Source organism: Manihot esculenta, chromosome 13 (genome assembly GCF_001659605.2).
Source record: "Manihot esculenta cultivar AM560-2 chromosome 13, M.esculenta_v8, whole genome shotgun sequence".
Lineage (NCBI taxonomy): Eukaryota > Viridiplantae > Streptophyta > Magnoliopsida > Malpighiales > Euphorbiaceae > Manihot > Manihot esculenta.
The window spans coordinates 31,822,562-31,839,500 of NC_035173.2; the positions used below are offsets into that span (position 1 = coordinate 31,822,562).

General features: G+C 29.9%; 2 protein-coding genes and 1 non-coding gene across 4 annotated transcripts; 1 reads left to right on the forward strand and 2 right to left on the reverse strand.

Annotated features, from left to right (window-relative positions):
• Positions 1-1,481: 1,481 nt before the first annotated feature.
• LOC110629514 lies at positions 1,482-4,104 on the reverse strand. Of its 2 annotated transcripts, none has more exons than XM_043949300.1 (4): positions 3,853-4,104; positions 3,654-3,726; positions 2,804-2,869; positions 1,482-1,881 (listed from the first exon to the last, which is right to left on the reverse strand). In XM_043949300.1, the coding sequence occupies exons 1-4, from the start codon at positions 3,882-3,884 to the stop codon at positions 1,735-1,737; spliced, it is 318 nt and encodes a 105-aa protein (XP_043805235.1). In that variant the 5' UTR covers positions 3,885-4,104; the 3' UTR covers positions 1,482-1,734. The 2 variants fall into 2 exon arrangements, with proteins under 2 accessions (XP_043805235.1, XP_021632212.1); XM_021776520.2 differs by having other exon boundaries at positions 1,482-1,852; positions 3,853-4,092.
• Positions 4,071-4,143, forward strand: TRNAF-GAA. The gene has a single exon. It is a non-coding gene; the product is annotated as a tRNA-Phe (tRNA).
• Positions 4,144-6,943: 2,800 nt separating this feature from the next.
• LOC110629461 (probable N-acetyltransferase HLS1) lies at positions 6,944-9,387 on the reverse strand. Its single transcript, XM_021776443.2, has 3 exons — positions 8,812-9,387; positions 8,374-8,582; positions 6,944-8,137 (listed from the first exon to the last, which is right to left on the reverse strand). Exons 1-3 carry the CDS (start codon positions 8,986-8,988, stop codon positions 7,273-7,275), a joined length of 1,251 nt encoding a protein of 416 aa, XP_021632135.1. The 5' UTR covers positions 8,989-9,387; the 3' UTR covers positions 6,944-7,272.
• Between the last annotated feature and the right edge of the window lie 7,552 nt (positions 9,388-16,939).

A 16,939-nucleotide genomic window follows, 5' to 3' on the forward strand; every position in this document is an offset into this window, starting at 1 on the left:
ACCATACTAAAAAAAATCAAATATATATATATATATATATATATATATATAATAATTTTAGCAATAATATTATGATTATATTATATAGTTAAAATAAAAAAAAATTACTTTATAATTTTTATAATATAGAAAAATTCAAAAATTAATCTCTCTATTAATTTTGCCATTAAATATTTTATTATTTAGTCTTATAATTTTAAAAAACTAATTAATTAATCTCTCAAATTTTTAAAAAATTTATTAATTATTTTTTCCGTATCAATAGCATTTTAGACTTTTTTACAATATTTAATGGCTAAAACTAATAGAATGATTAAGTAGTGAATTTTTTCATATCATAAAAATTAAATAATAATTTTTAAAAAAAATAATATACGTTATATCTTATATAATTTCAATATAATATTATAAATTATATTATCAGATTTATATAATTTTATTTAAACAATTCAACTCTTAATTTTATAAATTGTTAAATAAATATAAGAGACACCATAAATAACTATAAAAACAAAAAAAATATTTATAAGTTATCCGATATTTCATTTAATAAAAGTTTAGTCCATGTATACATTATCTTTTTATTTAACTATTTTTATAAATTAAATTACTCATAATTTAAATATAACTCTCTCTTAATTATTAAATAATTAATAATATTATTATAAAATAACTATATAATCTAATTAGTTATTAAAGATTTCTAACAATATAATTTAAATAATTTATTTAGTTAATTATAATTTATTCCACATAAATAAATTATATGTCTATGAGTATATATATTTATTATTTATTATTTCAATCATAAATGTATTAATTACTTTTTAATTTTTAATTATATGAGTGAATTACATAGTAGTAATATGATATACTTTTATATATTAATTATATATATTTTTTAATTAAAATTATATAATTAATAATTATATATAAAATAATATAATATTTTTATAGAGAATTATATATTATTAATATAATTCTAATATTAAACTATTATTATTTAAATGTTAATAGTTATTTACTATTTTAAATTAAATGTAAAAATATTGTAATTTTATTTGAAAAAATTAAAATTAAAATAAAAAAAACTAAATAAGAATTAGAAATGAACCAAAATCATATCGAATTCGTAAACATACAAATCAGAGATTTAATTTCAATGCTAATTCTTAGTAACAACCATACTAAAACCGGAATTCAACAACCCTATAAGAAAGTATCATGTTTTCTCTCAAAAGGCAACTGGTCTAGATGGCTCCGCCAGGAAAATAGGACCCAGAAAATTGATAACCAAATCAGCAACAATTCTGATTCTTATCTAACAGAATGCTGAAACAGAACCTGGTTGGACTTCCTACTGTCATTGGACAAGTGAATTGATTGATTACCAGATGTTACAAGTTCCTCGGCACTTAGAAGATATGTGATTGAGATCATATCTAACAAAATACACATCATACCAAGGTGGTCATCACAAATAAATAAAGGTAGAATACTTTTCACAACGTGAAAAGCCAAGAATCCACTCCATTGATAATTTCAAAAACTTCACATGATAAGAAGGCTACATAATAGATTTACACTTGATAAACTTTTGAATAAAATTTTTAGCTGTACTGGAAAGAACAAGAGGATTTCTCAAGAAAAGGCCAAAAATAAAAATTTCAGTAGTTCATGATTAAGTCAAACAAACTTGATATCCTCAGTGTTGTTCATTATCATTGACAGGGACTATTGCAGATGATTGCTCACTCTTACCACCATAAGAATTGCCGCCTGTATTATTAGTAAGTAAAACAGAATCGTCTCTGACTTGATCCCCATTCGAAACATTGGTATTTTTTTCATTCTGCCAAAGGCAATGACATTAAAAAAATTCTGAACAAGTATTAAATACTGCCAAATCTTAGATGCTAAAGCAATCAACAAGAAATCCCAAAACAAGAAGGATTAAATAATTGAACTGTCCACAAATCAATTAAGCCTTCCAATAAAGAAATAAACCCGTCAATAAGGAACATAACAATTGCCCCTTTTGTAGGTAATACTTGAACTGAGTCTTCCCAAATCTAACCCATCTCATTTTATGCATTTACTCTCACCCATGTGGTAATCATTTTGAAGAAAAATTTAATAAATAAAAGCACATATATAAATATTTTTAGTACCCAATCTATCAAATTCAATTGTCCAACTATTGAAGTTTTGACAAACAATTATTCAATCCATCAGTGAATCCTTACATGCTGACATTAGATACTGAATTTTAACTACGAAAATAATAAAAATTTATGAAGGCCAAACAGTTTATTTTGCAGTTTACCAAAAAAGAGGAAGAAAATACAACAGTTTTGATGGCAAGGGGCAGGAAGCAGAAGACAACATTCAATTTGTGTATTATGCCTTTAATGGCACCATGCTAATAGCATCAACGTACAGAAAGAAACAACATTACGGTCAATTAAATCAAAACTTCATTCAATTAATGAACTCTTCGTAAATATCTGCTTACTTTTTGCCAGCAAGAACCCAACAATAAAGATATCACATTCTACCTATGCTTAACGCTTTTGCAATAAATTACTTCAATTATTCATGGTGATTATTTGTATTAGCTGAAACCCCAGTTAGCCAATTAAAATGATAAAATAACAAAACTAAAAACGAAAAGCAGATCATGCTAGCTTCTCATCTAAGCAATTCATGCACACATTTATACTGAAGTTGGATTAAAAATAGGGGAGAGGGAGAGAGAGAGAGAATAATGAATTCACCACAAACCTGGAGAGGTAAGTTATACCTTTTTAGTTAAACCTTGAGCAGTCATAAGTTCATAAAATTTACGCATCAGCATTTCTTCCTCTACCTGCGAGTGGTGACACAAAGATAGTTTACGTTGACAGCAATAAACAAACAATCAGCTTGTTGCAAGTGTTTTGTGAATGAAAGAGCCCTTGAGTCGATAAATAATTTTATTTTCTATGAAAGCATGCTTCATATTTCCTTTTGATCCATTCTGTTAAAACCCTGTGCCCGCTAGACACTTAGGTTGAGAAAACAAAGTATAGGGATTCCTAGACCCATATTTCCCATTTGAGTTATACAATTCTTAATGTTCTTATGTTAAGATGCAACCTCTAGATTGTTAGTAAAACTATCAAATAATTCAGTAGGAATAATGACACACTAACTAGTTACCCAACGCAAAAGCAGATGCACAGCCATATCACGCACTGTATATGTTCCAACATTAGTCATTATTGCTGGATTGGTCTCTGGTTACAGATTTACAAATACAAATACAGTATTTGAAAAAAGTGCTTTACAATCAAAGAACTAGACTATGGTTGTTTTTCAAGACAAGGAAGTAATCAAAATGATGAAAAAATGAAGAAAAATGATTCCAATCATCAAGAAATACCCAAAGAAAAGAGTTATTCTTGAGTTTCAATGTAGAATACCACCACGTACCTCAAAATCTTGCCATAACAAACACTCTTGCAGAGAGAATTTCACATTTTTAGCTCAATCTGACTTTCAATTCTTTCTTTTTTATTTTAAAAACTCTTTTCCATATGCACACAATAATTACGTGCACTTTGATTAATTACAATAAATAATCATAAAAAAGAACTAAGGCACGAACCAACCTGAAGCTTATGCAATTCATGAGACATTGAATTGTAGGCCTCCATTAACAACTCATTCTGCTTCTCCAAATGCCTTGAAACCCAACCAATAAAAAAACACCTTTTACTTTTCACCATAAACCTCCAATTGACCGAAAAAAAAAAGAGAGAGAGAGAGAGAAGTAGAGATCAGATAGATGAAATTAAAACTCAAACTTACTTCAATATCTCCCCGGTGTGTCGAGGATCCATACTTGCAACCCTACTTGGAGTTTTGAAAATTTGGGAGAAATTTCGGAAGGGCGAGGTTGACGACAGAATAAACCCTGCGTGGAGGTGGATTGCAGGTTTCAAGTTCCGACTACCAAATTAACAATCTATGCGTTCAATTTGATCTAATTTTGGATCTATAGAAGTTGAGAAAATAGAAATCAACAGGCGGGGATAGCTCAGTTGGGAGAGCGTCAGACTGAAGATCTGAAGGTCGCGTGTTCGATCCACGCTCACCGCATTTTTTATTTTCTTTTGGCCCAATTTGGGAGAAGATCTTAACGGTGAGGTCCAATTTGGCCCATTAGTTTCTGTTTCAAAAATCATTGGGCCATACATGTGGTTGCTCAATTTTTCTTTTTTGAACAAAAGGATTCTAATTCCTACTCTATTTTGATTACTAAGACTAATGAAAACTCATATATGTTCATATAAGAATTAATTTTCTGCGAGCGACGTAACATTAAACCTACTTGTCCTATGCCCTTCCATGGTATTGGCCGAAAAAGTCTTCCTTATTTTTTTTATTGATTGATTATTTCTAGTAATTTCTGAATTAATCGAAAGAAATAAATAGTACTGAAAAATTCTATATTTTAATCTTGTTAGATTATTCTTGATCGATTGGAATTCTGTGTTTTAAAAGTTTTGTTCCATTATTAAAATATTAAAATTAATAACATTACAAAAGCATGAGTAATATCATTATTAAAATCTTGGAAAGATGGATAAGGCTACATGAAATGTATTTTTAACTTAAGAATGGCATCTTATCTATGATGCTTAGACCAAACCAAACTAAACCTAACTCTTTTAATCTATTCAAGATTGACCTTTGACTTAATTGAGTGATTGCCCAAAATTAAGCAAATATCAAAACCCTAATTCACACTTGCAACTAACCAAGTTTTAAAACTCAAAATACTTGAAGCTTGGTCCAGCCAAAACATTAGTAAATGTGGGTTGTTGTTGCTGTTCTTTCTTTATTCAAATTCTCAAAGATATAAAAGCAATGCATTATGATCAAGTGGGTTGTTTGCATCAAGATGCTTTTTTTTTTTTTTTCAATTGCAAAGAAGACTATGTTTGACTATATTTTTTAATATAATCGGCTTTAATTAATTATAAAGATTAATTTATTAATTATTTTTATTGATTAAATAATAATTTTTATTATTATTTTAGAGATTAATTAGTTATAGAGACCTATTAATTATTTTTTATTATAGAGATTAATTATTAATTTTTAAAAAATGCATATATAGATTGTGGTGAGTATTGAAGAGGGGAAAGTAATACGTGGCAGGTTGGGATTAGGGGAGTGAAAGAAGTAGAAACAGAAGGGATATGAATGGATAAGGAATAGAAATGGGAGGCAAAAATCATTGGACAATCGAAATCAAATCCATGACCAATCCATCAACCGTTAAAGTAAAAAGCTAATGAAGATATCAAATTTGGAGTCAAGTCATAATTAAAGATATGGATAAAACAGTTACCACGTTTCAGGTAGCCAACTCAACTCCAATTCATGCATTTTCTTTCTTTTTTTTCTTTTTTATTGCTGCTTTGACAATTTTTTTAAAAATTTTTTTAGTCCCCAGCTGAAAAAAAAAAAAAATCAAAATCACTCTCATTTTACTTGTTTTTTTCTTTTATATGCAAAAAATTACTAAACGCAAAAAAATAAATTAATACAGACAACCGATAACTCTCGTTCTACAATTTAGAAACCATTAATTTCATGATTGGATTCAAAAATCCCTCTTGTGGAGCATACCTTGCTAAATCCCGTGAAGGGCCGAATCCCAGACCCAATTTTTCATTTTTCAACTTCCTTCTTCTCATTTCAACAGGTGTTTATTGCATGCTTAACCTACCTTCTCTCTTTCTTCTATTTTCTTTGGATGAAATAAAGCTTTTCCTTTCCAATAAAATAAAATAAAATAGAATAATCAAAGATAATCCTAAACTTAATATTTAAAAGCATAGTTCGCATTTTAAAATTAATATAATTTAAAGATAAATTTGATTAAAAAATAAAAATTTAATATATTTGATATCAGTTATATAGTTCATTAGTAAATTTAACTTTTTAGTTTTTTTAAAATATTTTCTTTGTCTTCAAAACCTCTAACAACTATAGTGTTAAAGAAAATGAAATGAGAGCAAATTATACAATCTTAAATTATTTATTTCATTTAAAAATATAATATTTATAATAATATGTGGGACAAAGGGTGTTCTTTTTCTTGAAACGATCCAAACCCAAGTACAAGAAAAAAGAACCAAAGAGGAGAAAAAGGCAAAAACAGGGGAAGAGTAAAAGATAAAAACATAGTAACTTTGGTTTTATTTTTGCAGTAGAATTCATTTGAGTGGAAAAGAAAGATAATCAGGAACCCATCTTGTTCAATCTAATTTAACTTGGGTCCAAAAATGTCACAATCTGAGAACCTCCACAATGGTCCATACTTCCAAAACTAAAGCCACCAAAACGAGGGAAAAGGAAAAGGGTCCCTTTGGAAGGAAAAGACGAGAAGCAAAAATACCCTACACTAATTCATAGTATATTTTTCATTTTTTTAGTAACGAATAAAGAATGGGAACTTAAATCTAAATTCGCAAATGAGTTACAGCAATCAACTAATCCAAATTAAACCCACTCGTAACAGCAACACACTAAATTTCAAGTCAATTTCAACAATATATCATAGAGGAAAAGCCTTTAAAAGAATCTCCCCACACCAGGAAAGTTCATCCACATAAAATGTTGTGCTTTATAACTGTATCTTTGTAATCTATGAATATATTTTTGGGGCACACTTGAAAGACACCCATGCCCTTTCAGTAGGACAATCTCTGGTCCATTATGCTTAAAGGGTAGACTTTGTTTTCTTTCTTTGATGCCCACTAACTCTTAACTGCAAAAGGATCAAGGCCTAGGTAATCAAAGCAAGGAGGATATTCTAAGTTCCCCTTGCAATGTCTATCTCATCAGTGAACCGCTTTGAGACACTTGGGAATATAAGCAAAGAAGATAGATAACACATTCCTTTCATCAAGCTAAGGCTGCATTTGGCTGCTTGAGGATCTAAAAAGCCACAACCATTTACAAAAAGTTGAGAAGTAAACCAAAGTGGGGGGATATTCTCTTCAATAACAAAAACCCATATCTTCTCATTCCCTCTTTTTCAATCCCCAAAGCCAAAAAATCCTGCACATTAATTAAAATTCTACTAAAAACCCAAAAATAAAGAAGAAATTATTAAAAAAGGAGGATTTTTTTCATTTGCTTTTGTGTTGTTACCTTGCTAGCTTAGCTTTTTTAGATTTTGTTCTTTGACATGACTATTACAACATTAGAAATTTAGAACTCTCTTGGGTCAACAAAAATTGCCATGCCAGGGGGTGATTTAGTCCAGTCACCTATGTACCCGTCACTGTAGTCTTCCCCAAGCCTCTTGATGCACCATAAGTCCTCGGCGCATGATAGCATTTTCCAGTGTGGAATTCCTAACTTCAGCGGTTCGCGACTAGACACCTCTGTGGCTACCACTCCGCAGCCACGCTCCTTCGCTAGGTTATGCGCGTGCGCACACAGCGCCTTTACCATTTTAACCGCGCGTGGGCCTTCACCTCCAAGACCATATAAAAAATGCAACCCGAATGGCCTGAACACCTCCGGTACTGATGGTAACCTCAGAAACGGCAAAGCTTTGTCAACAATTCTAGTCGTTTTGGCAAATGTGCGCTTCACGCGCGACGCCCCACGAACTTCAAGCTTAAACACATCCTTACAATTCCACACGCTTAGCACGGCCCAAGACTCAGGCGGGTCGGACAAAAACTTATCAAACCCGGGCCAAGAATCTGATTTATAATTGCCACGCGGCACAGCTAAAAAGGTGCCCAAGTTGAGTTTGTTATTAAGCACCGAGTCAATGTCGCGAGGGAAGAACTCAGTGGTGGAGAAACGGCGGCGATAGAGCAATTCAGCATCGTGAGGGGAGAGTTGGAAGATGGTGACTCTGTTTGAAACGGCGACTCTGTGAGCAAAGACAGGGTTGACAAGGATTGCAGGAGTACGGAACTTTGAGTAACCGCATTTGTCAGTGAACAGCTTAACGGAAGCGTGGTTATCGTTTTCAGTTGCCAAGTAGGAATATTCAGCGCCATTTTCACGAAACCACTCCTCCATGGCGAGCACCAGTTTCAAGCCTATTCCCATCCTCCTGCAATAATTAATTTAAAATTAATATAATAGACTGAAAAGCAACTGAGGAGTTTTGAGCAGTAAAGTGAAAAGGTCATTAAGGGCCAATAATTGGCAGGCAACGGCGATTAATGAACATAATTAATAAGAGTTATCGTTTTTGCTTCGGGGAAATTAGAAAGGTAGATTTTTCTTAATGACATTGTAAACAAGAAGACGACGTAGTTGCAATGTATTGAAAGATAGTGTCCGTACCGATGGGAAGGAGAAAGGCGAAGGCCTAAGATGTAAGCGAGTTTAGTATAAACCGGGAGAGTTTTTGGAGGGTCGTTGATGTTGATGGCGGAGGCGGAGGCGGAGGTGGGGGTGGCGTTTTTGACATGTCTAGAGAGCTTTTTGCCACATGTAACGGTTTTGATGCATCCTCTTATCATACCCACTATCTCCTCACCTAACTCAGCCACCTATATTCATTACACAAAAACAACACAATCAGATAAGGGAAGGAGAAGAGGATAGCATTTAATATTTTTTTCTTAATAATTCAAAATTCATGATTATTATGATTAACATATGGAAAAGAAACACACGTAAAAACGAAATGGATTTTTTTTTTTTTATAAATTTTTTGGAGATGGTTTGTAGAAGTGAGAAAAGGACAAAAGAGTGAAAATGGACAAATATGTTATGTACCAGCATGAGAAAAGCAGGGGAGTGGCGGACCCTGCAAATTGGGTCACCCAAGAGGTCGGTGAAGAGAGAGAGCTTCCCGCTGGGACCAACCTCACATCTTCTCTCAACTTCTTCAACACCAACTCCATCTCTGCTCGGATCAAACTCTCTCACAATTATCATTCTCTCTTCTGCCATGCTTAATAACACCAATCTCAATCACCCAATACCCAAGAGTCTTCTTCAATTCGTTTCTTGCTGCAGAGGAGGATTTGTGTATTTATAGAGAAACAAGGAAGTAGAAGGCTGGTAGACTTGTTGAGACTGAAGAATAACGTGTGAAATAAGCAAGGGAATAGAAAGAGCAGGGGCTAAGCTATGACTTCGAAATTAGCGAAGCCAGAGAAAAGGGCAAAAAATTAAAAAAAAAAAAATCGACAAGGGGATTGTGATCGTTAACGAGTTAAGCTGCTGCTGCTGCTTCTTCTTCGGATTGCTGGTCTAGCTGCCTTTGTTTAGGCAAGTGAGTAATTCATCATTGCAGAGATACATGCGGACTCGCGGTGCCTATAAATACCTGAATATGGGGCTTCCTTTCGTTTTTCTTTTTAAATTAATAAATAAAAATATCCTATTTTATTTTGCATTAAATTAAATTAATGGGGTGCTTTTTGAAGTCCCTGTCCCTTCTATGACTAGTAATAATTTAAGAAAAAATTTATTTTTTTTATGTAATTCGAATATGGAGTTAATGGGTAACGGGGTAGTAAAATACTAATCATCAGGGAAAGGAAAAGGGCGAGAGAAGTGCAAATGGCGGCTGTGGCTGCGCAGTTCTGTGGGTGGAGTGTTTTTTTTTTTTTTTTTTCCTGAATTTTATAAATTTAATTTTGTATGGAAGGAAAGAGAAGTTCCCATCATTACCCAAATTGTAATCATTACCTTTTTACTATACCCTCCTTTCCTCTCTCCCACTTCCCTTCCTTGTTTGATCATCATCACATCATCATCTCCATATATAAACATGCCATGTACCCCATTTTACATATGTAACATATATGGTAATATATCTCATTTTTTGGAAGTCTTTCTTAGTAATTTAAAAAAAATAAGTAATTACCCATTAGTATCAATACATATAAAAATTAAAAATTGAATTATCTTATTAAAACAAATTAGTCTGAAATCATAAGTAAGCATTATCTAACAAATTATGTCTTGTTTTATTAAATTTTTACTAGAATTTAAATTTATAACTTTAAAAATAATTTTAATATTATTATATTAAATATTCTATTTTTTTATTAATAATTTTCATCTTGGCAAAGATGGTAATAAGTGAAAATTAAATGTAAGAAAAATAGGAGCAAGTAGAATAACGGAAAACGGGTAGAGCAGAAGTCAAGGGGAATGGATACGTGGCCAACTCCCAGGAATTTCGGCCGTTGATTTTTGAGTGGGGAGCAAAAGATGCTTCTCTCTCTATAATCAAAACGGTGAATTTTTCGTGTTTTACCGATAATTTAATGGTTTTAATTCTTAAAAATAATTTTAAAAAGTGAAAAAATTTTAGTTTATTTTAAAATTAAAAAGAATAAATTAAATAGTTAAAGATGTCTTTTATAATATTTAAAATCTATTCTTCCTATTTCAAATGTTATTTAGAAAAATATTTTTGCAATATTTTATATTCCACCTTAAAAAAATTAAATAATATTATTTATTTTTCAATTTCAATCTTATTTATTATTATTTTCAATATATTACACCTTCCTTGTCAGCTTTATAATTTCTTATCATCTTTTTTATTAGTATAATTTACAAAGGTATTTTGGTAAATTGATAGCTTTTTAATAAAAATAAAAATATTAAATTATTTTCTTAATTCTTGTATAATAAGATATTTTTAGAGTTGAAAATTGCAATTAAATTTTTTTAATAACACATTTAACTTTTATTTATTTATTTTTGGCCTCTTGATTTAAGGAAAATGACAATGACCACTTAATACTCTCACTATGATCATCATCAGCCCCCCAGTCGTAGATGGACGGCTACGATCCACTGCTAAGAATTTTCCGTTTGTGCCCATCAATCATCCTCCACATCAAAGGGAGCGGGATACAAATTTCTCTGTGTGACGCAGCCCCAGCATTGGTGATGCAGCTGGATATTTATTTTTTTTTTCTCGGCCAAAATAATTAACTAAAATTTAAATAATTATTTAAAATTTTCACAAGGAAATGGAAGTTATATTTTATTTTATTTTATTTTTGAAAAGGATTAAAAAAATTAATGATTGAGATTTTTTTTAATTTAAATTATTAATAGGGGTTAGTGAAAATGATATAAAATTATTGGACAAATTTAAAGAGAAACGAAAATGAAAGGAAGGTGGAGACAAGTGGGAAGAAGTCAGCATTGAAGTTTCCTGAATTTGGCATACTCGTAATTCTATATCAGCAACTAAGTTGGAAGAGAAGCATCTAACAAATATTATATGGATGTGAAAAAAATATGAAATTTATATAGAAATTAAATAAAATTTAAAATTTATTAATATTTATTTTATATTTATAATAAAATAAATCTAAATAAAAATTTAGAAATTGCTATAAGTATTTTTTTAAAAAATATTATTTAATTTCTATAATATTAAAAACTATTAATTAATATTACAATCTATAAAATTTTTCAAAGTTAAGACAGTTTTTAAAATTAAAAAATTAATTAATAATTTTTTTATATAGACTAAAATCTAATTTATCTTATAAAGTATTGGGTAAGCGGGGTAAACTAAGATAAAGACAAGTAGGACAAATGGGTCCCACAAGTCTCAGCAAGTAGGGACCATTGAAAAATCTATGTGGGTTAAGAGTTGTAATGTGATTATTATTATTATTGGGTTGATTTTGACTCCTCTCCAATGGGAAACCACCAATTATTGTCTTAACAATTTTTTTTTTTTAAATCTTCTTCTAATAGTGATGGCTTGTTTATTTTATCTGCTTAATTAATTCCCTAATTTGAGTTATTGATATTGACTCATCCTATATTCAATTCCAATTCCAATTTTTTATTTTTTTTATTTTTTTAATCTCACATTAATATTTATTTTAAATTATTTGAACAGTCTCTGACAAAATTTATACATATTAATTAACTTAATATATTTTTAATTAATAATTTATATAACAATATTTAATAATGCTAAAAGTAATTTTACAAAATGAATATATATAAAAATGCCCACTTAATTTATGGACTAAAAAAATTTTTTTAATAAAAATTATAAAATTCATGATTGATATTTTAAAATTCAGATAATAAAGTTTACAGTATGAGTGTAATATTGATCGGATAGAAATACGTTCTTCTCCTTTTATTTATTTTCTTTTTATCCGTTAATAATGTCTAACGACCTGTCTATTACAGTAACACATATCTCTGTCACTCAAGTTTGTACGTACGGATGTGTCAGAGTCTCTCTTTACGTCAAGCGGTCATTTAATTTTTCTCAGCACGCGTGCGGATAGAGTTGCGAAATGACTGGATCTGCTATTATTTCTCATATTACTGGACTGAATTACTTTTCGCTGGACCTGGACTCGCGGTTGATCTGATCTGTCCCGCGTGTCTAAGTCAAAACTTGAGATGCTGGATCAATTAGCAAAGTGGACTTTATAGGCTTTAGACTAGCGTTATTTTCTTAAGTTCGGTCTCACTCAGAATAGATAAGATTTCGCGTTCATCAATAATTAACCATAAAGGAAAAGTTCAAATAATATTGAACCATTGATCAAAATATTTTATCATTTTAATTAACATCACAAAAATTAAGATAATTATTCCATACAAGCATGTGTAGCTTGTGGATTATATTCCATCGCCTAGATGCAAGAATATTGTTTATAGATCTCATAAAAATTTGGAATAATCTTTAAAATATATCATGTGATTAATATTTATTCATTTTAATTTTAAAAATATTTTATATTTAATATTCAGAGAAATTATTCTGATTAAAATAATGACTTTTAGATTATACAATACCTACTTAAAAATATTTTTTAATTGATAAAATGTGAAATCACAGCTTATATTTTTTAAAATTATCCTAAAAGAATAACATAAAAACAATACTTCTCTTTTATGGAAAAAAATTAATTCTTTGCCATTAATTAAATAATAATACCATATGGATTGGTTTATTTCCTTAAAATAATTAAGCTTACCAACTTTGTTCTATCCAACTTCTACAATTTTTTTTTTCCGTGCTATTGTCATTTTGTTTTATTCCCTAAACAAACTTTTTTCCGGGAAATTTGGCTTTTCCAGGATTCTGAAATTCCATACATGAATTTACAAAATGCCATGGGGATATATATATATATATATAGTTGCAAAAGTTTGGAGGAAGGGAAAAAAAAGAAACAAAAAAATATTTTTTTTATAATAGTTTCAATGGAATTTAAACTTGAGATTTAGAGATGATTTTACTATTAATAAATTAAAAATAATTTACAATAATTAGCTCAAAATAGAATTTCAACGTAAAATTTTTTCATTTTAAAAATAAATAGAGTATCAATAAAATAAAACCCATTAATTAAAGAAAATTTGAAGTTCTATATAAGATGGCAAAGGTATTGCATACTCCTGATATATTATACAAAACTTGAATTTTTGCTCTAATTAATAATAATAAGTAATAAAATAAAAATATCCAATTTTCTTTTTTAAAAAATTGAAGGGATTTGGTAGTGGCATTCAATTTTTATTAATACAATTATTGATGTGTTGTATCATTGATCAGAGCATACAATATTTTTTAAAATTAAAATTTTTTTTATAATATAAAACTACAAACCCTAAATTCTTTTCCAATTTATAGTCAATTCATTCAACATATTCTCATAACTCTCCTCTCCATGCAAGCACAAATGCCAATTCTCTCTCTCTCTCTCCTCTCTAGTTGTTTCCATCATTGACCTTTTCATGCATAAAACATTGGACAAGTTACTTGGAATACAAGATATTAGATACTGTCAATTTGACAAAGTCTTTTTAATTAAGAAAATTAAATTAAATTAATTAAAATGATTGCTAAGATGACAATGATGAGTAGCTCATCAACAGGGATGTGAAGTTGATCGATGATTATGACAGTAATATGAAGAATATATAACAATTTTTATGAGGGTGCATGGTGATGAGGATGATAATGACTGTTACAAATAAATATGCTTAGTTAATGGAAATATTGGGATTAGAATAAAGTGAGAAGGAAAGAAAACAAGTGATGATGAGATACGTACAGTAAATTAAAGAATTGTAAGATGCTTTAGATGATACTAAGAAATCAACCCAACATTTAAGAGATCAAATTATTCCCATGTCTAGATGATTGTCGAGGGTCCATATGCAAGATTTGGAATCGAGAGAGAGATCATATGGTGGTGATATACATATCGACCTTGATTTTATTGACCAAAACTTAATAAAGTGAGAATAATTCTTGGGGATGAGCTAATAGTGTCTCCTGTTGAAGATATGGTTCGGAATCTTTACTTATTTAAGAGTTAATAAATCAACTGGAAGATTAAAAGCTTTGATCGGATCAAAACAATGGCGAGTTGATGATGACCAAAGAGGAGACGAGGCACGATAATCATAATATTAAAACCCATGATTCTTGCTTAGTTTTTGGCTTTTTTGCTCCATTTTCTTCCCCATTCATCAAGCTTTTTACAACTTTAAAATCATTGTTTATGTCGATAATGGGATCATGAAATCAAACCAATGCCTGAAGATTTGTTCCATTCTCAACTTATATACAAAAGAAAAAGAAAAATAATTATTATTAGGGTTTGAGAGAGGTGATGCTGAGCTAGCAGAGGACCACACGTATACAGTAAACTCCTGTGAACAAAAACCCTAAATTGAGGACATTGTGGGACATGAAGCTTCTAATAGAAATAATGTCGGAGAAATTTTTTTTTTTTTATGTGAAAAAGTTTGCATCGAACGGTGGACTGAAGGATGGACATACCATTTAAAAATTTTACTATTATCTTTATGTTATTTATTAACATAAAATTACTATTTTATCGTCTAACAAATTATGTAAAAGACTGGTAATTTTTTTTTTATATTTAATTTTAAATTTTTTAAAATTGAATTAAATGAACTGGAATGTAATTGTGTTTCACCCGGATGACAATTGACACAGAGTTGATTACAGTTGAGAGACAATTGCCTCGAAATGATGATGGTAGAGGATGATGTTTCCCTTTCTCGTGTAGTCTAGCTTATGATCCGTCTGATGCCCTTTTTATCCCATCATTTACTAATGAATAATGGTTGTTGCTAAGCACAAGCACCAGTGTAGGGACAATGTGCAACATCAAGTGCTCCCATTACTTTCTGTCTCTATATTATATCACCCATTTTATATATATCAAACAATAAATAAATAAATAAAAACACATAATATTACCATACTCAATAAATTCTAAATCAACAATTATTATTAGTAGCTATTCAAAAAGTTCAATGATGGTCAACTTAGTCCGTGTATCGAGCCTAGCAACTACACCGTCAAGCTTAGATGAAAGCCTGAGATAGTTCATCCTCTTTTGGATGGCATTCTCGGTGTAGACTCGATCCCCATCCATGTTTCCCTTCTCGATCTTCTTCTTGACCTCCAATTTCTTCGCTTTCTCTTCCTTCTCGCACTTCCACACACCCCTTTGTTGCAATTTCGACACTAATTTAATGTTCATGATTTGATTCAATAATTTCTGTTTGTTATCATCGGAAATCAATAAAAAGTTAAAATTTTAAAATTTTCAACCATGTGTAAGTTAGAGATATATTGATGATTTTGAGGGTATGGGCCGGGGCTTGTATGGAGAATGCCTAGAGAAAGAAGAAAGAAAGGGAAAAGAGAGAGGAGCAGAAATGCAAAAGTGTGTTCGGAGAGACGGCGGAGAAAAATTAGAGATTTAGGGTTTTTTTTTCTTTTAGATTAATTAAGTTATAATGTAAAATTTTAAGGGTATTTTAGTCTATTTATTAGTCTTTAATGATTTCAAGTAATAAAAATACTAACTAATTGGGTTTTTAAAATGCGAAGGAATGTTTTAATATGATTTTAAAAAATTAAAGATCTAATAATAAATTTTTTTATATTATAAGAACCAAATAATAATATTTCTGATAAAATTTATATTCGCTCAAATACGAATAAAAATTTATGTATATGTATAGACCATGGTCAAAATTTTTGAAGGCCTAGCTTGCAGTTAGCTGGTAGCAAACATGAAAGGGACTTGATTAATTAGCAAGTAGACAACATGTTGACAATCATCTTGCAATTTGTCTTAGTTAAAGGAACGAGGAAATAACATTATAACAAGGTTGTTTGCTAGTGGGTTTGATTAAGTATTAATTAATTATAATCATCACAGCTGGAAATTTAATTAATTATACTTAAACAAATAATTAAGGAGTGTTTAAACTAGGTAGCTTTTCATGACCAAGTTGATCCACCACCAAGAGACTAAAGTTGATTGAGTGGCTCGAGGTATGGTAGATGTCACCCATATTTCAATTTAATATAAGATTTAACATACCTTTTATATTCAAAATTAAATTAGATCGTAAAATATTTACAAAAAATATTTAACATTGAATGAATGATTGTAAGATGGCAGATAATTTTTTAAAAAATATATTTTTATTTTAAAATTATTTTTAACTTAATTAATAAATTTCAATTAGAAGTAATAGAAGATATAATAATCCTAAGTTTATATTGAAATTTACGTGGAAATTAAATAACAATAAAGGAAGATAAATGCTAATTAGATGAACATGGAAATTAGTAAAAAAAAAATAAAAAGGGTTACAGGGTTGGAGGGAGAGCGGAGACAAAGTGCAGAGCAATGATAAGGATGAAATTAGAAAAAAGAATTGTTAATTTAGTTTGGTAATGAAATGAACAAGTTTTGTATGGTAAGAGCCCGACAAATAGGCGCAGCCCTGGGTCGGCCGAATCCCCAATTTTATGCAACCCTGTCTCATCCCCCATCCTTTTTTTCTTTCCATCAATATTATGCTGCTTTTTAAAATAAAATATTATTAT